Genomic DNA, 25,133 nt, shown 5'->3' on the forward strand with positions numbered 1-25,133 from the left:
GAATAAATCTTTTCCTAACAGTCGCTTTGGGTGGTCGTGGCTAGGAATAAATTCCTGAACTTTATTTTGCAAAACAGTAGCAACATGGAAAAAACTTGTATTTCACAGCAAATGTAAAAAATAAATAAATCCTGCATATTGTTTTCATGTAAAATGAAGTCAACGTGGATGTTTGTTCATTTTTGGCTACTCATATTTTGACAATTTATTCTAACCCTATACACCAATATCATGAAAAATGTGTTGTTCCCATGGTAACTTCAACAATCAGTGCTTAGCAGTTACTTAAGTACTATCTTCTACTTTAAATACAAAATATTTCATGGCTGTTTTACAATTTAACTTCAAACTGAAAATCTAACAATACTCAATATATTTCCTATTTTTAACTTAAAATTAAAATTCCATTTTAATTAGGGTTCAAGGGTTTTTAAATAACTGTATTGCTTTTAAACTAATACAATTTGAGTTTTTAACATTTATTTTAAAATAATTGTCTGATGTTGAAATATTCATCTAGAAACACAATGGACACTTGGAAGCAAAGTTCATTCACATTTCATTGCTTCTCTGTAGGATGGCCCTCCATGTCCCTGTCCTGTTGAGTCCAAAGTTCACTGCCAAATAATAGCCCCTCTTTGCATATTGTGGAAGAGCCATGAACAGTTCTGCTTCTGATCTGAAGCTCAAAATCAGCATGAGATCACCTGTCTTGGTCAAAACAGTAAATAAGATGTAAATAACCAAGTTGCAACAACAGAGTTTCAGTTGCAGCCCACTGATTGTTCATTAAAAAGTATGGAGACAACAGTATTATGAGCACTGAAAATAAAAATACCAGAAATATTCAAGAAACTTAAAATATGATTTTTAATATACACTTTATCGGGGAAGGCACGGAGTGATCTCAAGTAGAAAATGTTACAATGGTTTAAGTAAAAAAATACTTGATATAAACTAAAAAGTGAAGCGTGGAGAGTTTTATCAGAACAAGTTAAATCACAAACGAGTAATGATAAATATTACATGGAATATTTTATAGCTGTGGCAGAATGCCAATTTGATTTTTTTCCTGTTCCACAAAATATTAGTTTCTCTATTTTGGGAAGGCCATGAGGAATATTCCAAGGGAAGTAAGTAAAATATGGAATGGATATCAAAATAATTTATATTTACAAATTCATAGTAACTTAAAATGTAGTAAGTTATACTGTTGAAGTTAATAAGGCTTAATGGGCTGTGCCCAAATTAATGTGAATTCCAAAATCTACTTCAAATGAGACTGAAGGAAGAATTCAAATTTTTCAAACTTTGGTTTCTTTAACATAATAAAAAAAATACAAATACATCTTGTATACAAAAATAATTAGTTAGCTACAATTATAGCTACAACATGCTCATGTTATGCAGTTACTTTTTCATACATACTGAAATTGTACGATGTTTTCATATTCTAAATGTGCAACTTGCAGAAAAGCATTTCCATAGTAAATCATTGTATTCTTCTATTTCAGTAGTTATTTCTGCATGGAGATCATAAAAGTGCTGTAATTGTGGCTCATGTGTTTCAACAACCGGACCAAATCTATTTTTAGTTCTAATCTTTATTCTGAAAACTTTTATTCAAGTTAGTAAAGTTTACAGAATAACAAAATGCTTAAAATACCAAAAGCAATTTATTGAAAAGAACTAATATATATAAGGTAGCTATAGAATTTTAGATAGTATGGTGAATTATTTAAGATGTTCAGTTTTTGAAGAATGTTTTTGCATTTCAGTTTTAAATTTGGTAGTCCATGTGCCAAGCAGATTTGTCTTTCTCACTCACAGATAACTTCAGATAGCCTCCATGAAACATATTTCGTGAAATAGAAATGGCTTAAATGAACAATATCCGCCATGTCTTGACAGCTATGAAGAGTCCTTTATATCTATACTTTAGACTACTGCCACCTCTCAAATCTATTAAGTCTCTGCCTTCTGAGTTCCTCAGCTGATAGCTCTTCTGGTGAAAGCCAGAAGCCATATGGCCTTCTTTCACTACTGTAATGCCTTGTATTGCTTCCTGTAAGGAAAAAAAAGTCAAAGACAAACTTAATATACATTCTTCTAACATTGTATCAAAAACATTTCTATAGTTAATATATTAAACTGAGAAGTACATAGGTTTTATCACTTGAAATGAAATGTGAACATGTAACTCTTTTAGAATTCTAAGGTAATATTCCTTTTACTAACAACACCTTAGCACTTTCTTAAAAGATGTATAACTTCTGGCTTTAATGTTCCCAGAATGGGTTTCAATGCAACCAGTCTCAAAAAAGAAAAAAAAGAAAAAAGAACACAATATGCAATGTAAGAAGTCAAAATAGTGACTGTTCACTTCCCCCCCCCCCCCCCCGGTGATTGAGTTCACTTTCTTTCTGGTGTCTGAGGCCTGAAAAAATACAGGTCAAAGTAAAGTTTTCTTCCTTTGGGTCTTTCTTCCTTTGAGATAAAAAAAATCAATGCTTCCTCATTATTTATATTGTGATTGTTTTCATTATATAGAGAGCCCTTTCAAAACTGGTATTATCCAAGACCAATTAAACTGCAACCCACAACAGTTTCATCCAGCACAGTGATAAAAGATGTACTTTGTAGCCTTGTACTGGACTTTGATGATTGGGACAAACAATTTTCTCTTAATGGCAATAATTCTGACCATAATGTAGAAGCAAAAATGGAGAACATATGAAGATGGCACTCATTACCAGTAACTATCTCAGAACTATTCTCATTTTTCTTCAAGAGAATGAAATTGTGCTTCTGAGTAAATAAAAAAACCTAGCATACATTTAGTATTTGAGGGGCTGCCACAAAGAAGAGGGGGTCACGCTATTTACCAGAGAACCAGAGGGAAGGACGAGAAACAATGGTTGGAAACTGATCAGAGAGAGAAGCAACCTGGAATTAAGGAGAAACTTCCTGACAATGAGGACAATCAACCAGTGGAACAGCTTGCCTCAAGAAATCATGGGTGTTCCATCACTGGAAATTTTTTAAAAAGAGGCTAGACAGTCACTTGTCTGAAATGATATAGGTTCTCCTGCTTGAACAGAGGGCTGGACTAGAAGACCTCCAAGGTCCCTTCCAGCTCTGCTCTGCTCTATTCTATTCTGTTCTATTCTATTCAAGACATTTTCATAGCTTTTAAACAAATTAACAGTTATTGCTCCAATATTTAGGAATTCTATCTCAGGTTCTGCTTCACCTCTTCCAGCAGATGTCTCCAAAGGTTCACAGGCAGCACATTAGAGAAAGTAGGCCAAACCCCAGTCAACAAAACATTCCACATAGTAAGCAGAATTAGGGCTATTTTGAAACAGATGGGGTCTACGGAAGCTGTAACTCTATTATAGACTTGTTTATTGTCTGCCTTATTTGAAGCCTAGGGATTATTTGCAAGTATCTGGCATTTTCTGTGTCACTCTGGATTTCATCTGATGCAGAATAGAGTGAAAAGGATGAATACACACATACGCAGACACACAGAGAGACACTTTTTATACTAATCCACCATTGAATTCACAATTTAAACATGCTATTATGTGGTTTATGCAGCAAAGGATTTTTCTGGAAAGATCAGCAATGTAACAAACATCCTAACTCTGATTCATAATAGGATTTAGTCAGCTTGAAAAAGCAGAAAAACATACTTTTAACTTTGCAATCTGGAAATGAAATATATTTACAAATGATTGACATTTAAATTAAGAATTTTAAAATAAATGGATGGCTTAAAAAGATCTCCTGGGTATTCTCAAAAATTGTAGGGTATGGCATTCCTAGAAAGGTTTTCCCAATCTGGGATTCTTTGGATGTTAGGCTAAAATTCTTATCACCCACGGAATTCAAGGTTGGCATGGGAAAAGTAGTCCAAAAATATCTGAAAGGTACTCAGAAGAGACTGTTACAGCTACCATGCATATCCATCCTTATTAAGAATGAGAATTTGAAAAAATAAAATATTTTACAGCTGAAATGTACTAAATTTTTCCATCTTAAAGGATAATAGCAAAATAACAAAATATTAACCATGTAGAATGTATGCATTGCAAGTAAAGGAGCTAATACATGTCCACGTTTTAATGCAATCAGGATAGGAGTTAACTGAAGTGCAAATCTCCATAAGTAAGTTATAATCATTGAAGGAATGTGTGTCTTCTCTCTTCCATAGAGCTTATGTTATGTGATAGTGTCCTCCTTGAGATTCAGGGGTCCCCAATTTTGCCTTGTGACCTGACTTTTTCCCTGGGCATTAGGACAAATTTGTGAATTTGTGATATGGTGCCTTGGTATTTTACTTTGGAGTATTTTAACTTGTTTCTGTGTGTAAATTGGTGCTAACTACCAAGAGTTACTTATTTAAGATGGGTGGCCATATACATTTTCTTAATAAATGAATACATTTTTAAAAGGATGCTTCAATAGCAAGAACTAGCAATATTAAGACACATGTAAGAGCAGTTATCTTAAGTCTTGTGACTGTCAGGTATACTAGAACTGCCATTTGCAAAATTTCTAGCCAGTGTAAGGAATAATGCTTATTAATATTGGGAACCTAGAGTCTGTTGGATTGTGAAAAAATAGAGCAACTTTGTTCTTAAAAAAGAAACTGATCTGACAAGAATGAAAGAAGCCAAACCACAGATGCAAAATATAGCCAAGAAAATGTTTATATGCAACAAAAGCCTCTTTCTTTCTTTTTCTCTCTTTCAAATTAATGTATTTACTTGGGCACATAATTTTAAATGATTTTTATAATTTTTGATAACTCAGTTGGGCCTCAGCAGATTGTAGTAGCTGGCTGACTTCATCTAAATTTGAAAGTTAGGAAGAGTTCAGCCTAACTTCGGATGGTACTTCCAAGGAATACCAGGACTGTAGGCTAGATAGGGAAGTTGGAAAAAAAAATAGCCTGCAAGAAAGGCAGTGGCAAAGTACTTCTATATTCCTGACAAAAGCTCTACGAAGTAAGCTTTGGAATCACCAGGAATCAAGTTCAACTCACAATGCTTGCAATACCAAGACATTTATTTCATTTGCCCAAATTCAGAAACCTCCTCTGAATATACTGAAAGGAATACATGACCACTCTTTTGGAAGTGCAGCTGGGTGCAAGTCAGAAGAGGAAAAAGGCAAAGAAATGAAAAGATGCATTTATGCAACAGGCAGTGGAGGAAACAGGACACAGAATACACATTCAAACTACTATACAGTACTGCAGTATATACTCTTTGCTGTATTTATTGCCCCCGCCCACTTACTTTCCCCCTCACAGGCTTCAATATCATCCCATTTTAAAATGAAAACTAAATTACTGATTTGGGGAAATATCATCTTTGCTCAGAAGGAATGCAAGGGTATGCAGGATGCACAAATAAATGGCTGATGTGGGCACAGAGGGGCTGGAGGGTGGGGGAATTTTACAACTTGTGACCTTGCCTTCCCAATGACTTTCTGGTGAAGCTGACAGGAAAAGTTGCAAAGGACAATCATGTGATTGTGACTGTATATTAAAGCAAGTTTTAAGAGTCTTTGTAAGGAACAATAAGCTCTGAATGAGACATATACCTAAATTATCAGCAGAAAAGTTTCTACAGATTTAAACTACTTTTAGGAGTTTTTAAGTTTGCATATTTACAATAAATTAACACATCTGGAAGATGCCTAATCGAGGAACATTTTTCTATTACAAAATTACATAACTTCTCCTCACACACTATTATAATCATTTTAGTAGAGAATATTATTTTATTTATCAGTTCTTTGACAACACTACTGATCTAGGCCTTAGTAGTTTTATTATATTGAACAGGAAATGGAACACAACCTACCAGGAGATGGTACTTAAGTGTTTTTCTAATTAGAGCTTTCCTAAGTCATAGGCAAGTTTTTGCCTCATCAAAGAATGCACGTGTTTTTATATGTTGTTCTATAAATTTTTCTATAATTTCTCAAAGTAGTTTTGGCATTGGGTGGGCACTTGTACATTGATGTATCTCATCACATAATCTAATAGATGGTTATGACAACATAAAATATTTTCATTGCCAATTCAAAGTTCACATTTCCAGTGATTAAATATTTTACAGCTCAACACAGTAAGAAAACCCTGCCAAACTAGTTTGCTTTCAAGCTATAGTGGCCCTAAAGAGTGTGCTGTGGATAACATTTATTTTATCAATAAAAAGTGAACTTCCAAAAAAGTATTATGTGCACTCATGATAAATACCAGGAAGTATGAAAACTTTGTGTTACAAGTTTGTTTGCGAAACATTTGGGAGGAAGGAACCAAAAATATGGGAATATAGTATTTTCACCTGTAACTGAAAAATTAAATACTATTTAAAATTTTTATGTTTCTTATTCTAGATATAGTAATATTAAGAATTATTAAAAAGAATAACATTAGATGCTTTTTTATGCTTTCTCACATTATTTTTTAAACTTTTTTCACTGGAGTTCCGGCACTGAAGCAATATCTCAGACTTTTTCGCTGTCTTAAACATTTTATACTATGTGGTCATAATGATTACACAGTGTTTTGCTATCCTTAATTGATTTTGCAAGATGCATCATAAAGAGGTAAATATATTTTTGTTTTTAAACCTATTTTAATAATAGAGTATCAGTTAATTATAACTATTATGACTCTGGGTATCTTTACCAAAACAAAGTCTAACAGGGTGAAGAATGAGGTATGAAGTTTTATTCCTATCTGGTACAAAATTTCAAGAATGTAAGTAAATATCTCGTTCTATTTACACATACAAACTCTTAAAGTTGTGTCTCCACACTTAGGGTGTTGAGCATTCAGCTGTTTCTAGTTATTTGTTTGTACTGACTTGAGATACCATAATTATGACATCTTTTTTCTTAATGATTACAATACATATTATTAGTATCTCAATTTTCTGACTTTCTGTGGTAATTTTCTTGCACGAAATAAACTAACACAGCTGTGGCTTTGTAAACAGTAGCCAATCATAAGTCACTGTATTTCCTGGGAACACAAATTAATGAGCATCCAGAGCTATTTAAAACTTTTATTGAACACAATGTAAGAGGCAGCACTTGGCACTTGCTGCATCCTGGCCAAGAACTGGAGGATATGCACAAGTTTTAAATACTTGCATTCTACTAGGAGAAAAACTGAGAGAGTACAATCAGCTTTTGAAATGGGAATGTCCTGAGTTATACAGAAAAGAAATGTTTTCAGTGGGATATAAAAAAGGGGGTCAGCTGATCCTTGAATTGATTTAAGCAGCACAAATGCAGTCCACATAACCTTTTGCCTTTACTATGCAAATTAAAACTTCCAGACATATATGTCAAACTGATGTGTTATTATTTCAGCCAGTCTTAATCACGTCACACAACTGCAGTTATAATCAAATATTATACAAACAGCAGGTAGAGGAAAACAAGATTCCACTTTTCCTTCTGAATAGAAAACCTCATCTATAGAAGAATAAAAGATTTTGCCATTACTGCTAATGCTACATGGTCAATATAAGTAACAACAGCTCTGTGTAGACACATCTGCAAAGCACATGAACTGTTAGGTCTGAAATGGATGGGCAGCACAATAACAGAAGCTTCCTGCCCAGATGTCAGGCAATCCACCACTGGAAAGTGATTTCTTAGTTATCTTTTCCAGGCCCCCATTCTCAAGCAAGGATCCCTTCTCCCCATTGTTCATACTACTGTTGTCATCTCCTACTCAACTCTGAACAAGGCAAAGATTTTTAACCAGTCTTGCTTTAGGTGCTCATTTGTCCATCTGCATGCTATATCTCAAACTGTTGTTTATTAAGCGGGAGGCAAAGACATCAGCCAAAACACCTTTTGTAGATATAAAACAAATGAAGTATATATTATCCCAACATATGAAATCAGTTAAAGAACTAGTAACTATATTCAAGGCTGTCGAATCGTTCTGATGTCCAGGCAGCAGTGGATGGTGCTCTCTCTCAAGTAACACACTGTTGACAGACTGTATCAGCATTGGGACTAACAGATCTGAATTTCTATGTCTCTTTATTCATTTGTAAAATTTATTCGCTACCCATCTGAACTATTGTAACTCTGGGCGGCTGACAATCTAAAAAGATAAAAACTATACCAAAACTAAAAGACACAAATAAAATACTATGAAAAAAATCAAATACTGCAGCCCAATTAAAAGATGGGGAGGGCAAAAGCAGGATGGGAGGAGGTGGGATATGTTGTTAAACTATCAACCGCTTCCACTGTGATACTCCCCCATTGGAGCCCCAAGCTAATTGGCAGAAGCAAATCTTTAGGCTCTTACAGAAGGATCAGGAGGATTGGAGCCGAACTCATTCCAGGGGGCAAGATGTTCCAAAGGGCAGGCGCAACAGCAAAGAACACCTTTCTCTTGGACCCTGCTGACTGGAATACCCAGACTGATGAAGCCCGCAGCATGCTTCCTCTGCTGACATGGGTGGAGCGGGCAAATCTCATTGGGATGAGACGGTCCCTCATAGCCTGGACACATGCCATGAAGGCCTTTAAAGGTGGTTACCAACACCTTGAATTGCACCCAGAAGCAGACTGGCAGCCAACGCAGCTCACAGAGCAGTGGTGTTACATGGGCCACTCTTGGGGCCCCATGCTGCAATTCTTTGCTGTTATTTGGCAAATGCCATGTTAAGTAGGCACCAAGATTATCTTTCATGATTATCTCCAGCTCCCATTTTCATGTGCGGGCTGCTCCATTACCTAGACTCCTCCATAAGTGTACACAGTGAGGCAGCAGGGCATGGCCAAATTTTCAAGTCTTAAGGCAGCTGCCTTGATGGTGTGTATGCCACTGATGGAGATAATGTGTTACTTATATATAGATTCTAAGCTCTGTGCAGATGACATTTCTTGCAGTCCAAAGCTCTTGGTAAAGACACTTCTCTGGCTGACCGGGTGGAATACATCATTGAAATAATTCAGCCTGTATTAGAATCTATTTAACAGCTGTCCCATATCCATATAAAAGAGTGGATCAAGTTTTCAGGGGTTCTCTGGTATTATTTTGATGAACTTTTGAATAAGGAGCAATAAGAACTTGCATCCATAGAGGGAAATGGACAGTCTCAGTTTTAAGAAAAAAAGAAAAGTTATTTTTAAGTATGCTTCTCATCCTAAAAAAAGAGAAATGCATTTATTTTATGACATGTCATTCATATGTCATACAGCTATTTTGCCTTACCTCTTTCTCTCAAGCTGTTACTTACTGCTCTTTCAAACTGTTCTTCCTCAGCGAGTCCACCAGTATACATATCGTAGTTGTTTGGTGGATAGGATGGATTACCTGAGAATCTAAAATTCCCTGTACAGAAAAAGATCACAGACATAAGCGCCTAGTATCATCTTGTTTTAACAGGCACTGTTGTGATGATTAGGCATCCCTGATTCCCAATCATTCATAGCAATGTCATTACAAAATGGAAACAATTACATCATTGCATAATATCCCTATAAATATTATAAAATTACTACATTTACATTAATGTAAAGTAACATAAATGCAATAGGAATCATTTTCAACTGATGTCTTTTTCACTGAAATCTGTCGAGCTGATATTTCACTGTATAACACAGTGAATATTCTATTCAATTTTAGCATCTTTTGCCTCATAATTATTATGAAAGAAATTTGAAGCACAGAACTATATGTTAGTAACAGGCAACCTAAAATGCATGTAAAATATGTGCCTTGTAATAAATAATAGTGTCTTATGCTACAAAGATTCCCTTCCATAATTAGGCTTCTATGGTTGATATAACTAGATTATAATTCCCTCCATCCCCGGAAGCACATATGGAAGATAATTGATTGGGAATATTGATAACCATCTTGTTTTGGGATTAGAAAGCCATTGCCCTCAAAAGTACAAAAACTACTGGCCTGACTGAGAATACTAAAAACAGCTTTTCTAAAAACAGACTCTTTGAATTGAGATTCCCTCTGAATTGAGAATTTAATGCCATACAGTATGAGAAGCATTTGTGGAGCTCAATAAACAAACCTGGATTGCTATCTATTGAAAGGTTACATTCAGCCCTTTCCCCTCCCCAGTCCTATTTCTTTACTAACAGTTCCTTTTTGAATTTCTTTTAAAATCTGTATGAATGCTCTGCTTGATCAAGTTATAACAGTCGTATAAGAAATCTTTTAAGTTTTCTGATATACAGAGGAAGAGCAATAAATGTCAATATGAACAAGGATTCAATCCTATGGAATATACATTTCCTGAAATATTGAGATATTAACAAATGATATGAACAGAATTGTGAATAATATTAAAACTGTAATAGAGAAGAAATAAGATGTGAATTTAACAAATGACAGAATTAATCCACACCGACTGGCACAAAGTAAATGCTACTGTGTACAATTTTGTGTAGAATTTTCTCTGAGATAAAAACTTGAAGATTATAATTCAAATTACTCGCCTGTTCTGTAGTTGTTCCTTTGTTCTGAAAAGCCAGTTGGAAACACATGGCCACCTAGAAATAAAATCATGAGTATTTATAAACATGTAAAAAATATCATACTATTATTAAAGATATTTTCCTGTAACAGCATATGTAAATGGATATACAGGTAGTCCCTGAGTTACAAGTGGAATGGAGCCTGCCCATTCCATTCGTAACTCGAAAACTTGTGGGAGTGAATCTCGTACCTCGAACGAGATCACACTCTTGCTCGTTAAGACACACATGGCTCGTTAAGTGAACATGAAGAATCTCAGGATGGGGAAGGCCATGGAGGGCCTAGTGTTGAAACAGGTCCCCAAGGCCTCCCTGACCCACTAAGATACCTCATGCTTTCCCCTCCCTTCCTACCATGCTGGAGTCACTTACCTTGCAAAATCTGTCTCCCCTCTGCCGCAGTTTCTTTCCCTTTGAGGGAAAGAAAAGTCGGCTTGGAAATGCTTTTTTCGCCGACAATGGAAGCTGCTGGGTGCCGTAATATCGTGCAAATTCAAACACAAATTCTCTGAAAAATGAGATCATGGCCCCCAGAAGCTTCCATTGTAGGGTAGAGTGGGGGTGAGTATTTGGTATTGTGGATGTCCTAGGGTAGGGTGGGGGTAAGGATTTGGCATTGTGGTTTGTGGAGTGTTTGTGCTCCAGTAGGGCTATTCAAAACACAGGGATTCCCTGAGTTTTGAAGCACCCTGTGTGACTGCACAGAAAGGAAGGCTCTGTTTCTGAAGCGCTCCATTGGCAATCACACGGAACTTCCAATCTCTCTCAGCTCTCCTTCGGATAAAGTGTTTGAGCGGCAGCGGCTTGAGTTTCTCTGCTCCGTCCGAGTGGAAAGAAGAGGAGGCGCAGAGCAGGATTGCTCTCAATAAGGCTGGCGCACGTGAGTGAGCAGTGTACCCGCGTCGAGAGCAATTCTGCTTTGCGCCTCTGCTTTCCTCCTTTCGGACTGAGCAGAGAAACTCAAGCTGCTGCTGCTGCTTGAGTGACAAGGACAACAAGGAGAAGAGCAGTCAGGATTTGTGCAAGGGGACTCTCCCTGCGATGCCTCCCACTCAGTTGAAGGCTTCGTTCCTGCCCTCAAACTAAGGCCAGCAACCCCCCCCGAATGGAAGCTTCTGGGAGCCATGATCTCTTTTGTGTTCAAATTTGTGTTTGACCTTGCACAACATTATGGCACCCAGGAGCTTTATTGTCGACACAAAAAGCATTTCCATCTCCTCTCCCTCAAAGTGAAAGAAACGTGGCACAGGGGAGACAGATTTTGCCAAGTAAGTGACTTCGGTGCAGCAGGGAGGGAGGGGGAAGCAGTTGTGGGGAGTGGGGGAGGAATAGGGTGAATGTTGCAGAGCCTCTGCGGTCACTCATAAGGGCGAATGACTGCCATGGTGCTGCAATATTCATAATTTGGGGACTTGCTCGTAAACACACAAGGGGGCGCTGATCGCGTAACTTCAAAGAAGCTCGGGGATTACCTGTACAGCAATCGATAACTATTGGGATATATATTTATTTTATTTAGTATCTGGCTTTTTAATTCTGGAATCGTACTGATTCCAGAATTGAAATTACACAATAAAGAGTTAGCGCTGGCATAACCTTTGGAACGAACTGTGGAAAACCTCTCATGGCTATTGAGAGTAATATTAATTAATATTAATTATTAATATTAATTAATAATTAATACTATTAATTCAAGCTTGCTCAGAAGGAAACAACTAATTTACAAGTTATTTGCATTTAAAAATATGTAATTTCCTCCAGTACTGTTCAAAAGAACATCATATTCAAGCAAACATTCTTCAAAGGAGCTCACTGTATAGATTACAAGTAGCCCTCAACCTATGACCTATTGTTTAACAACTGTTCAAAATTATGACAGACCAAAAAACAGACCAAAAAACAGCTACTTATGTCCCATTCCCAAAGCTAAAACTGATGCAAGTCACATTGCTATTTTCTACTATTTTCTGACAGCAAAAAATGTCAATTGGATATGCTGGATTTACTTGCTTAATGACCAGGGTTACTAACTTTATGACCACCATAAATACAATAATAAAACTGAAACTGGTGCCTTGAATTACAATCACAGTTCTGGGTTCCACTGTGATTGTAAGTCAAGAATTAGCTCTATGAAAAACCATTTATAGCAGTCACTACTATCATGGGCACAGCTAGTGGCACACCTTCATTAACAAATGACTTAAATCTAATTCTTTTTCTTTCTTTGTCCTATAAGTAAAGTTAAAAACTTATCATACATTATTTGATCATCAAATGTACTCATCTTTATTTATACCAATTTGTATGCCATCCACTCAACACATAGTAGACAGCTTTTAACATTAAGTGAAGGCTACTGCTAAGCTTGTAAGCCGCCCTGAGTCTTTGGAGAAGGGCAGGATATAAATGGAATTAAAATAAAATAAATAAATAAAATAAAATAAAATTCAATATTCCATCAAACTTAATTTAATCAGAAATGTAAAGAAATATCAAATCATATATATGGGAATGTAAGCACCATATGACGTGATTCTGAAGTTATAAAGTACAACTTATAATCACTTTAAAATTATATTGAACAGAAATGCTTGGAAGTTCTAAGGTCATTATTACCTGCACATGCTGTCATGAACATCTTCAGAGGTCCCATGGTGTACATTAGGCCAACAAGAATACCTGCCAGATGTCCTGCAAAAGAACTCCTAAAATGAAAGCAATCTTGTGTGAGATGTTGTATTGTTCCAAATTAAAAACTTTCTGTAACCTCATTAACCTTCACTCCATTCAATGCATTTAAATTTTTAAAGAATTTGATGTATTTAAAGAAGACATATGCACTTCGCTATCTCAAAAATTTTGGGAAATAACAATGATCTAAAATAAATGCCCTATTCTTATGATATAATACAATTCCTTTTGCATTAAATTGCACATGTTGTTGTTGTTAGTTGTGAAGTCATGTCTGACCCATTGCAACCCCATGGACAACGTTCCTCCAAGACTTCCTGTCCTCTACCATCTTCTGGACTCCATTTAAGCTCAGGCCTACTGCTTCAGTGACACCATCCAGCCACCTCATTCTCTGTCGTCACCTTCATCTCTTGCCCTCAACCTTTCCTAGCATTAGGCTCTTCTCCAGTGAGTCCTTCCTTCTCATTAGGTGGCCATAGTATTTGAGTTTCAACTTCAGGATCTGGCCTTCTAAACAGCAGTCAGTTGATCTCACTCTAGGACTGACTGGTCTGAATGCCTTGCAGTCCAAGGGACTCGCAGGAGTCTTCTCCAGCACCAGAGTTCAAAGGCTTCAATTCTTTGGCGCTCAGCCTTTCTTATGGTTCAGCTTTCGCAGCCATACATTGTAACTGGGGAGACCATAGCCTTGACTATACACACTTTTGTTGGCAGGGTGGTGTCTCTGCGTTTTAGTGTGCTGTCTAGATTAGCCATAGCTTTCCTCCCCAGGAGCGTCTTTTAATTTCTTGGCTGCAGTTCCCGTCTGCGGTGATCTTGGAGCCCAGGAAAATAAAATCTGTCACTACCTCCATTTCTTCCCCATCTATTTTTGCCAGGAATTGAGAGGGCCAGATGCCATGATCTTGGTTTTCTTAATGTTGAGTTTCAAGCCCACTTTTGTACTCTCCTTCTTCACCCGCATCAAGAGGCTCTTTAGTTCCTCTTCACTTTCTGCCATTAGAGTGGTATCATCAAAATTGCACCAAATATCCAAATTATTTATTTAGATTTAATTTATTTAAATCATAAAGAGTAGAATTACCTTTCTAGCTATACTTTCAGAATTCTCAAATATCAAAGGTATTTTTTTAAAAAAAATTACAATCTAAAGCAAAACATAGACTTTGAACAAATAAATGCCAAGTGTAGATTAGATTGATTCTAATCCATTTGAAGTTGATTTTTCTTTTAAAAGGCATAATAAGAAAAAAAGCCCTTTTCAGATTACAACATGACTACTCTTAAAGCTAGCTTCAAGTGACTAATTACTATAAAAAGATAAGTTATTTCAGTGGGAATGATTATCTGGCACCCCCAACTAAAATGAAGGGAGCTATCCTGACACATCATATGTTCATAGTGCTTATTGTTTCCATGTTCCCAATGATTGTAAGAGAGAAATGAGGCTTTGTTTGAAAAACACCACTTCCATATAGATGTTTAGGAAGGAGCAGTTGCTTCTATTTAAACAAACTTTCCACCTATAGATGCAGTTCCATGAATCTCATTAAACTGTAATGTTTGATTATGAATATGCTGCATGAAATGAGGTAGTGATCTAGAAAACATGGTAAATTGGTAATGAAAGATGCTTATTACAGTTTAACTGCAATTAAGCAAACCATGGCCTAAACCTATCTATTATCTTGCAAAAACCCTCTGCACATATGCCAAGCCTAAAAAAAACATAACTTTGGCCAAATCCTTTTTATATCCCCTATTTTCTTCTATAAGAAGAATTGGAGGAGGACTACATTGATATGTAACTATTATTCATTTCAGTAATATCTAGATTCATATATACAAAGTAATTTAAGTTCTGAATGACTGACAGCAAACTTACTGTGGGTTTAATACATGGATTGCTAGAAGTTCCAACCAACAAGAGTATTTATTGGATACATTCAGGCCCATAATATTGGTTGATCCCCCTGGATGGTAATAGTTATTAAGAACTTTCAAAGCAAATAGCACTCCTATATAAAAATAAAGAAAATAATCATGTCAAGAGAATTTCTCAAGTAATATAAAAACTAAAGAATATGGAGGATCTATTGCTCTTAGTATGCCTTGCATTCCATTTATTCAAAGAACATATAAATAGCTTCTATTACAGTATTTCAATACTTTACAGTGGCAAAAATATCTAAATCTGTTTGTACTCTTAAAATACTTTTTCTCGAAACTAAAAACAAAATTCCCCGAAAAGTGATAACGTTACCAGTGATTTTGGGGAAAGAAAAGACAGTACTCATTAGTATAAATAGATTGCAATATTGTGCTAATATACCTGGAACAAAGATCAGATGTTTAGACAAATGACTGAGGAAACCTTATAAAATCTCTCATTTTATTGAAAAGTAATCCTATTTTAAAACTTGGGGTGAGAAAGACAGATTATTCTCATGACAATCAAGGATACCGAGCTGTTGGAACATCAAAAGCAGTTTCAGCATTAGGGCAGAGAAGGGAACTTCAGGGCTGCAAGCCTAATCTATCTAGTCTGTGACACACACAGCAGCCTAGTGAAAGCATTTAAATAACAAGCAAGTTTTCTACAAGCAAATGATGTTGCAAAAACAGAATTTTGATACCTCTCCAATAATACCATCAGGATAGTGACAAACAGGATCAAGTTCAGTTCTATTCCTACCTAGGCCACATTAAAGGAGTGTAGATATTCAATTTCTTATTAATTGTGATGTTACTTCACAAATAGAACACCTCTCAGCTATAAACTATACATTACCAGGTCCCTGAGTAGCTTGATAAAATAACACAGTGAACAGTGAAAGATTTGTAAATGTCAAACCATCAATTCTTGGCATATTAAAGAGTTACTCCTGACAATTCAATTTCTGATTCAAATTAGGAATGTTTTTTTTTAAAAAAGCTCTTTTTGGATTTTACCATAAATTCTTGATTCAATATAGATCATTGAAAGAATATTGACACTACTTCTGAAAAGTAGCAATGGAAATGTGCTCTTTGTTGACTACCACTGATATTTTAGCATCATTCTTCCAAAGTATGCATTATAATCTTGAAATCAAGCTCAGCTCTTGATGACTTAATTGACATAGCCATGCAATTTCTTTGAAGGGAAAAGGGAAAATGGAAGGGAAAGGACGTATTTCACTAATTTATTGCAGGATGGATAGGTTTTTTTCCCCTTTCACTTCTCAATCTAGCCTATAATCCTTGGATTCCGAGACCAGATCACTTTTGGTTTCCAAACTTAGAAAATATCAGCAAGGTGCTACTATCTGATTGAGATCAGCACATGTATAGATGTACATTTCTATTTCAGATTTTTGTGTTTTATTATTATTCAACTCTTAGCTGCAAGCAAACTCCCATTTAAAAGGCATACAATGGTCCTGATATGTCAGTTTAAACAAAAATCTAAAGTCTAATATGAGAATAGGATCATTTCTCCTTTAAAGACAATACCCAATATACAACATTTTTCCATTTCAAATGCCAAGAATTCCAAAGAAACTCACCCCACATAACAACATATCCCATTCAAATACATTCCATATCTCAACTATAAAACATAAACAGATCCACATTAAGCAAACATAAAGTAATCTCAGTATCCTAATATAAACAAAACGCTAAAATTTAACATATTTTATATTTTAAACAAGTTTACAAAACTTTATTACTTTAAGCGACAGACAGTTGGATACAGTTTAAATGCTATCAAATTAGAACACACAAAGTAATTGTAGGGGGAAAGGATTAAACACCATATTAAATGTATGTAAATCCAATATGCCACTTTTTAGTCCAGATTATCAGCATCCAAAAAGAACCACAAAAATAACATGTCACCTTGTAAACCTGGTAAAATAAACTTTGTAATCTTTTTGTCAAGTTTCCAACCTATGGGCTTTTCAAGTGACTCTGAGGCATTGTTTACCTTAAAAGTCCTTTATTAGCCTAATACACTGGCAAATGCTTGCTCAAAGGAAGCTGGAATCTGAAATCTCCACCCCTTGCACAATATATTAAAACACAATTCTCCACCTTTCTAATTTTGTCATTAATCATATTCTCCAATTAATTTAAAGAATCAGTTTCCCTTCCATTAGAAAACCCTCCAAGGCCTTATCTTCTTTACAGAGGTAAATTCCTACTCATCCCTCCTCCCAACCTTTAAATCTTTTAAAGCAATACACAAGTTTAACATATGAAATAGCTACTTCTTCATCTCTTGTCAAGCAATAACATTCAATGTTAGCATCGTTGACATTTTTTTAAAAAAATACAGAACAATCTTTCTCTGTAATCAATTCAGATGGTTGTTGATCTTTGTTACAAATTTCTTCAATACTTTATAATACAATGTATTTTATAAGTCTAGAAAAAAGTGTTCCAATTGCGATCTGGGATTGTTATTTTTATATCCTTATTAATTTTTAAAGTCTCGTCCATTTTTTAAAAGTATCTGATGACAAATTCTTATTCAAAGTCTTGTTGATATTCTCAGATAAATTTTGTTGCATATCTTTTTTTGTAATATCCTTTTCTGGGAGCAGACTATTCCCAAGACACAACAAAGCTGACATAATTCATTCAAATGCCAGTGCAATTCCTCAAATATATCTCTGAATGACATTGTAAATTGTCTTGTAATGTCTCCAATATGAAAAAGGTTTTCTTTCCCACAAGAATATATTTATTCTTTACGTTTAATTTTAAAATACTATTATTCAAAATCCAATATTCCAAAATTTTCTAAGCCCTTAATCTGTTTAAAACTTTCTGTAGCCCAAATCTTGTCTTGCTTTTTGCTATTTAAATTTTGTAAAGATTAGAAAAATCTTTATTTTGTTGTATTAAGGCTTGAAGACACTCCACATTGTTTATAGTCTTGAAACTTTGAAAGAGTTGATGGGCAATTTCCAAAAATGGTTAGCAAGGAAAATGTCCACTTAAAAGGCTTCATGTAAGGCTGGAACAATTACTGCAAATTCCTGTGTCCTGATTCACCCTAACCCTCCAGGGTCCTCCCTTTATTCAGAGAGAGTTGAAGCAGCTGATCTACTGGTCAGCTCCCTATTTATAGCTGTAAAAGTTAGTTCCACTGTTCATGGAACCATCTTCAGTCTGCCATACTCCCTGGAAGTCCAAATATTTATCTTTTAGTTTCCTTTGTGAAAGACTTCTAGGAAAATGTATCAGTGACAAAGTTGTGTCTATTGTTATCATTCAAGAACATGCTAATTTCACATTCCCTAAATACATATTATCTATTTCTTAACAGCATTTGCAATAAATAAGCCTTATTAAAAAAAAGGGGGGGGGGAAGGAAGCATAATAAAGAAGAGCGCCTTACCAGAAAAGCCAACAGCACAATGATGTTCATATGAAGGATTGCCAAGAAGTTCCGCCAGTACAGCTTCCAGAAATATGTACACAGCTCCCACAAGTAGTGAAAACAGTGCAACTATATATCCAAACCACATAGATCCAAGCCTGTTCTCCAGTTTAATTCCTTTCCAAAGCAAAGAGACCATATTAAAATACAGATGCCAGTCATCTGCATGGTGAAATGCTGAAAGATACAAACGATGCCAATCTTTTTTGTAAAGACAATAATTGACACTAATGCATGTTTTGTCCAGAGGTTTCAAGGGTTGTAGAAAAAAGAAAATGTTCACTGCCAAAGTTCCAAGTGTGACAGGTGGAATGTTGTGAAACCCAACTTGATAGAGCTGAGAAAGGAGGAAAAGCAGTCCAGTATTTAATCCTTTGTGCCTTCGTTGCATAGTTTCTTTTTTGAACTCAGTTTATACTAAAACTTGAGTACAGCAGAAATCCAGAGATTCTGAAAAATAGAGACATGTTTGCAATTACCATATTAATAAAAAATCAGCATTCTGTGCTGTTTATAATTTTTTTCTTTACACAAGGAAAAATGGAACATATATTATACAGATATAAGGAGAGTGAACAGGTGAGAAGATAGTAGTAGAAATAATTTCACTGAAAATTTACTTCCTATATGCTGTTCTACTAATTTTAAAGGGACTTGGGGGGGGGGAGGAATTATTTGAAGCAGGATGTTAAGGGCTATGTGTAATATCTGTCCAAGGAAAGACTGAAAATGTAGGCAGATTCATTGGGAAGAATGAGGTAGCTGGATAAAAATAATTTCTGGTAAAGAATTTTAGAGGAAAGTAGGGGGTTTTTCCCCAAGTTTTTACTCTACATTTCTACAAAAGTTGTATTTTACCTGCTTTTAACAAAATGTAAAGTGGAGAAAATTATTCTGAATATTTTCATAAACTGTCAATATTTTCAACTGTTAAAAACTTTTCTCCAATTTCTTTGCTTATTAAAGTATTAATGAAATTGTAGATGAAATTGTAGACAATGCAGAATTTGTTTCCTCCAATGATTTCTAAAACATGTCACAGCTTTCAAAATGTATGCGCTTGTAGATTAATTTTGAAATGGATATTTTCCTTTCAGTTTAGGACAATTACATGCTTACATTTTCTCACCTATAAACGTCTGTGACTACAGATTCTAAGAAAGTTTGTACTGAAAATATTGAAAGAATGTTTACAGCAAATAACAGTGTACTGTTTCTTTAATTTGCAATGTTATGCAGCTTTTAATTTCTTAAATCACGTATGTCATCATTTGGGGGACGGGGTGGGTGGGGGGGGAGAAGAGGTGTCCATGATTAAGTCATGCAAGTGATATAGAGTAAGGCTATACTTAGCCAGGGTCATAATCACTTATACCATCACTTCTTGTGAGATGGGCAGCTATATAAATTTGATTAATAAACTGAATTATGTCACTTACATGTTATTTGTCTTCAGTCTAAAAAGTGCCTCCATGAAACATCAGAAGAATTCAAAATAGCTTAGTATAGTAATACACATAATAAAATTGCACAACCAAAATAAACACTAAGTGTAAGATTTAATTAAAAAGGATTTATCTTCTAAAGGTTTCATGGGAGTTAGTCAGGTGCACTTCTTTGGGAACTTCGAAGTAAGAATACAATGCAGAGAGAACTTGAAGTACTAGCAAACTCATTCCTTTTTCTACAAACAATTATATTTATCCTGCCTGTGTTATTTTTTAAGTAACTCCAAGTGGCAAACTTACATACTAGTTCTTCTTCCTCCTATTTTCCCTGTGAGGTGGGTTGGACTGAGAGTGTGTGACTGGCTCAGTCACCAACTGGCTTTCATGCCTAAGGCAGGACTAGAACTTGGTCTCCTGATTTCAAGGCCAGCACCTTATTAGTTCTTAACTATCTTACTCCATGATCATAAGGTGACGTATTTCCAACAAATTCTTGAGCTAATCAAGAATATACGTGAATATAACTTAAGAGAAAAAAATAATTATGAATCCAATTTTATTCAAGTTGAGAAATATTTTAGGTTACCTAATCAATCAGATATTAGTGACAACACTTAGGCTGCAGTTAATACCAAGTTCTGCAAAAATTAAGAGTAAGTTTAATTACTCAAATAGCAAAATTTTATACAGATAAAATTTCTATTAAGTTTAGTGGATCACGCTCCCAAGTAAATGGGGAAAAGGATTAATCAAGCACAGCAATCCTAAATGGAAATCTGAGTGCTTCCTTCAACTATACACAAGAAATACAGAAGTAGGAAAGGATAAGTTACTTTCTCTCTCTCTCTCAAAAAAAGAAGTCCTTGTACTGTATGCAATTAATTTTGGGGGAGTTAGGATCCTCTCCCTCCACCAAATGTGACATACTCTTTCTCTTATCAAGGCAGGTGGGGCTTTCTTGGGTTTCTGTTGTAGCAAGAGAGGGAGGAATATAACGCCAGACTCTTTCGTCTGAAGCCAGAGGCATGTCTCCAACCTTGGAACAAACTGAACAAATTTATAGCCTAGCAAACTATCCCACAAGTCCTTTCTTGCTCAAAACAGGTTATTCTGACCTCAGCAGAAGCCATCTGATGTTATTCCAAGCTGAAAAACAAGGTCTATGCAATGTTTAAACCTTCAATGCTTTCGATCTAATGTGAACATGTTTGCTTTGATAGATAAGCGATGAGATTCAAATAGTTTGTAGGCTTATCTAGTGTACACAGAAGCATATTATTAAATATTAAAATTCTATACAAGCAGCAATGTAATTTGATTTAAAGCATAAAACATGTATATTAAATCTAAACACTTTACTCATGTACTGAAGCTGCTATGTAATCATCACTTTCTACTGTATACCAATTCCTAAGTTGCAATGATATTCAATACAAATGCAACTCCATATAGGCAGACGTGTGAAGGAGTGAAGTTGGGTTGCTGCCTGCTGTTTTGAAGAGTAGCTGCAGAAACTCTTCCCCCATGCATTCAATCACAAGTATCCAAACTGACATTCCAGCTGCCTGTTATAACTGAGCCATGCCCAGTCGTTTTGATGGATGTGCTGATGTCCAGAGATCGTCTAACCCCACTCAGGCTCTTAGCTTAGAAAAGTAAATGCTAATGACAAAGTGAGGTATGTGCAGCAGGAAAGGTGATAGCAAACAGCCTACAGACAAGGAAGCTGGGGCATTGCCTGGAGATTGGCAGCATACAAAGAATCAGAGGCAAGAGGACTATTGTGTTATTCCACTGACAGGACCATAACCTATGGTGAGCAGTATATTCTGGTGGGAATCCTGCCTGGAGTTTGGAGTTTTGCCTGGAGCTCATCAGCAACTAGAAAATGAGCAATCACACTGAAATAGCATCCTATCCCAATTAATTCAAGAACTTTTGGAAAAAGGCAGATTGCATGCTACTTGGTAGGCTGAGACTTTTGTTTCATCTGAATATTAAAAGACTGAATATTAAAGACATAACTACTAGAAGGGTGGAGTTGACCCAGAACAACAGACTGTTGTTGGGAAGGAGTGTGTTGCAATAAAGCAGTGTACAGTTTTGCTATGCTGCGGTGTGCCCAGTCCTTGGAAAGCAAAGAACCCTACAAGTCCTTGCTTACTATTTGTTTAGCAAACATTAGAAGTTATGACAGCAGTGAAAATGACTCACGATAGGTCTTCACGCTTACAATTATTGCAGCATACCCAGCGTCACAATACAGGAGCTTGGCAACTGTCTTGCATTTATGATAATTGCAGCATCCTGCAGTCCTGTGTCATTTGTGACCTTCCCAGAGAACTTCCAACCAGCAAAGTTGTGGTCATATGACGTCTAGCTTAAGAACTGCAAGTGAATCATTTAACAGAGGCAAAAAGTTCATAAAATTGGGTGCAGTCATGTGATTCTTCACTTAACAACTGAACCATTTAATGACAAATTTTCAGGTCCTATCATGGTCTTAAGTCAAGGACTATTAAGTACAATGTTCAGTCTTAGATAGCTTACAACTTCAGGATCATTCATAATCCTAAAAACATTTTCATAAATTGTTTCAGGAAAGCATACTTCATTGACATAAATAAGAAGTAAAAAAGCAATGAAGTTATAAAGTTGGAAGAGGTGATTTAGGCTATCACAGCTTTCTGTTCCATGCGTGAAATCAAATTCAATCTGTTGAAATGGAGCCAATCACCTCTTTGGGAGACTGATCCTACTCTCAAACTGCTTATGCTGTTAGTAAATCTCTTCTAATCTAGCTTCCTGCAATTTAAATCCATTATCCATGTCTGAAATGACAAAGAACATGTCTTAGATTTTTGAATGAATTTGATTACTACAAATGAAATAATAATTTCTGAGGCAGGGCTGTTTAAAATTAAGAGTATTTCATTACGGATATAACTATAATAAATGCAAAAGGCATTACATCTCAAATTTGTCATGGTCCAAATGTCATGGACCATTTCTCCCCTCAAAATCTCTCAAGCCCCTTACAATGGGAAAAATACATACCGGTACATTTTTCCAGAGGCTACACAGGATATTTTAAAAGGTCGCAAGTTTTTCACCCTTGATTTAAAGCCCCATAATATGATTTGTGATATGAGCTACAGATTTCACCATAGCATTCCCCCACTTTTTCACTATTTTTGATCAATCATAGGTTAGCACTATATCACAACAGAAAACTGTTTATTCTTAATTCTTATTCCTTGAACCATATTTTATTTTTTTCTAAATTTATTTTAATTCCATTTATATCCCGCCCTTCTCCGAAGACTCAGGGCGGCTTACAAGCTTAGCAGTTTTGTAACCCTTGTTTTGCAATTGACATGCCTTTAATAAACCAGTTAAAATTATTCTAATTTTATTGTATTTGGATAAAATAGGAATTATCAAAATAAATTATCAAAAAATAAAACAAAGTATTTAGATTTACAACCCTAAAATGTTCTTATTTACTTATTATATATTAATTCAGCATAAATTTCTTTTGTTCATGATGGTGACATATCCAAGTGTTTTGCCAATTCAAGGAACTTAATTGGAAATAAGAGTATGACCAAAGACTCCCACCATTTAAATAATATCATGTTACAACTGTACTAGGATAATAAAACATGCAAATACATAACTTTAGTACAATAATTTAGAAATATCAAATTCTAATTAACAAGTTCCATAAGGGAATTCTGGGAAATAAATAGCTAGAAGATGAAAGAACATTAAAGTGTGTACTGCCCAGATTTACTATCATCACTTTGGAAATATACCGAGTAAAAAAGCCTTTGTAAAAATACTACTGAACAAGGTATGCTACGGATCATTAAGGGATTATTTTATGATTTATGGAAGAAAATCAATCTTTTGCAGTATCACAAATTCCATTAAAGATGAAAAAAGGGCCAAAGCCCAAATATAAGATGTTGTAGGATCTCTCTCTCCTTTGTTTCAATTGAAAGATATTGTGTAAGGTGAAAAACTATGTGATTAAGTAGCAACAGAAGTATTTAATTTCTATCCCCATTTAATTTCCTATTTTCACACTTCAAATTATTCAAAAATATCTTTTCTTCAATATTTCTTATTATACAAATACTTTAACAATCTACTGCTAAACATAACAAAAGATACAAATTTAAAGTAAGTCTAAGCAACTATGCTATGGCTATGAAATAAAACAAAGGTGAGTAGTATTGAATTTGCTATTTCAACAAACTTCAAAATCCAAAGCAGTACTAAACAGACTTTTCCTACTTAACCAAATTTTGCGGAAACTTGGAAAATAAAAGAAGTAAAACTCTTTAATATTTTAATGACTATTAAATCATTTAATACCAAAACTAATTATTTCAAGTGTTTTATGAACCATCACTCTCCCGTGGTCAGAAAGTTGTAAATATTAATAAACAATAAACAAAAAAGTTCTCCCGAGCTTGAGGCCCTTCAAATGCATTAGATACTAACTCACCTGGAGGGCACAAAGTAAGAGGGAAGCGGGAAGGTCAGTAAGAGAACATAGTGACCTGCAATAATTGAATTATAAGAAAATATGCAATAATCTTAAGATTTCATGGTTTGGGGGCGATTGAATAACGAGACCGAACCTATACCGAAACGGAGGTGACCCTCGACAAGAATCGTGAATCGAAGATTAGAACACTGGCTCCTCCCCATGCCGTTTCACAGCCTTAGGAGCCGATTTACTCAAAAGTTACAAAGCAGAGGTGGTCCGCCCTGCCCAAACTCCTTTCCTTGGAGAGTCACTTTCCCATTTGGAGAAGGAGGAAGAAGAGGATGAGGAAGATCCCATTCCTCGCCCCAGAAAGCAGCTCCACTCCCTCTACAGGAAATAGAAAACGATCCTCCTCTAGACACTCCCAGAGAAACCCGCCACCGACCCAACTTACGTGCAACCCTGGCGTTGCGTGCAGTTACAAAGAGGCGAGTTTATG

The 25,133-nt window shown here is 35.5% G+C and overlaps 1 protein-coding gene across 2 annotated transcripts; it reads right to left on the minus strand.

Annotated features, from left to right (window-relative positions):
• Positions 1–856: 856 nt before the first annotated feature.
• Positions 857–25,133, minus strand: RHBDD1 (rhomboid domain containing 1). 2 transcript variants are annotated; one of them, XM_083364481.1, is made up of 7 exons: positions 25,089–25,133; positions 18,644–19,135; positions 15,140–15,272; positions 13,177–13,265; positions 10,519–10,572; positions 9,272–9,391; positions 857–2,065 (listed from the first exon to the last, which is right to left on the minus strand). In XM_083364481.1, exons 2-7 carry the CDS (start codon positions 19,074–19,076, stop codon positions 1,944–1,946), a joined length of 951 nt encoding a protein of 316 aa, XP_083220607.1. In that variant the 5' UTR covers positions 19,077–19,135; positions 25,089–25,133; the 3' UTR covers positions 857–1,943. The 2 variants fall into 2 exon arrangements, with proteins under 2 accessions (XP_083220607.1, XP_083220606.1); XM_083364480.1 differs by lacking the exon at positions 25,089–25,133 and adding an exon at positions 24,650–25,000.

The sequence above is a fragment of the Vipera ursinii genome, assembly GCF_947247035.1.
Source record: "Vipera ursinii genome assembly, chromosome: 5".
NCBI classification, from domain to species: domain Eukaryota; kingdom Metazoa; phylum Chordata; class Lepidosauria; order Squamata; family Viperidae; genus Vipera; species Vipera ursinii.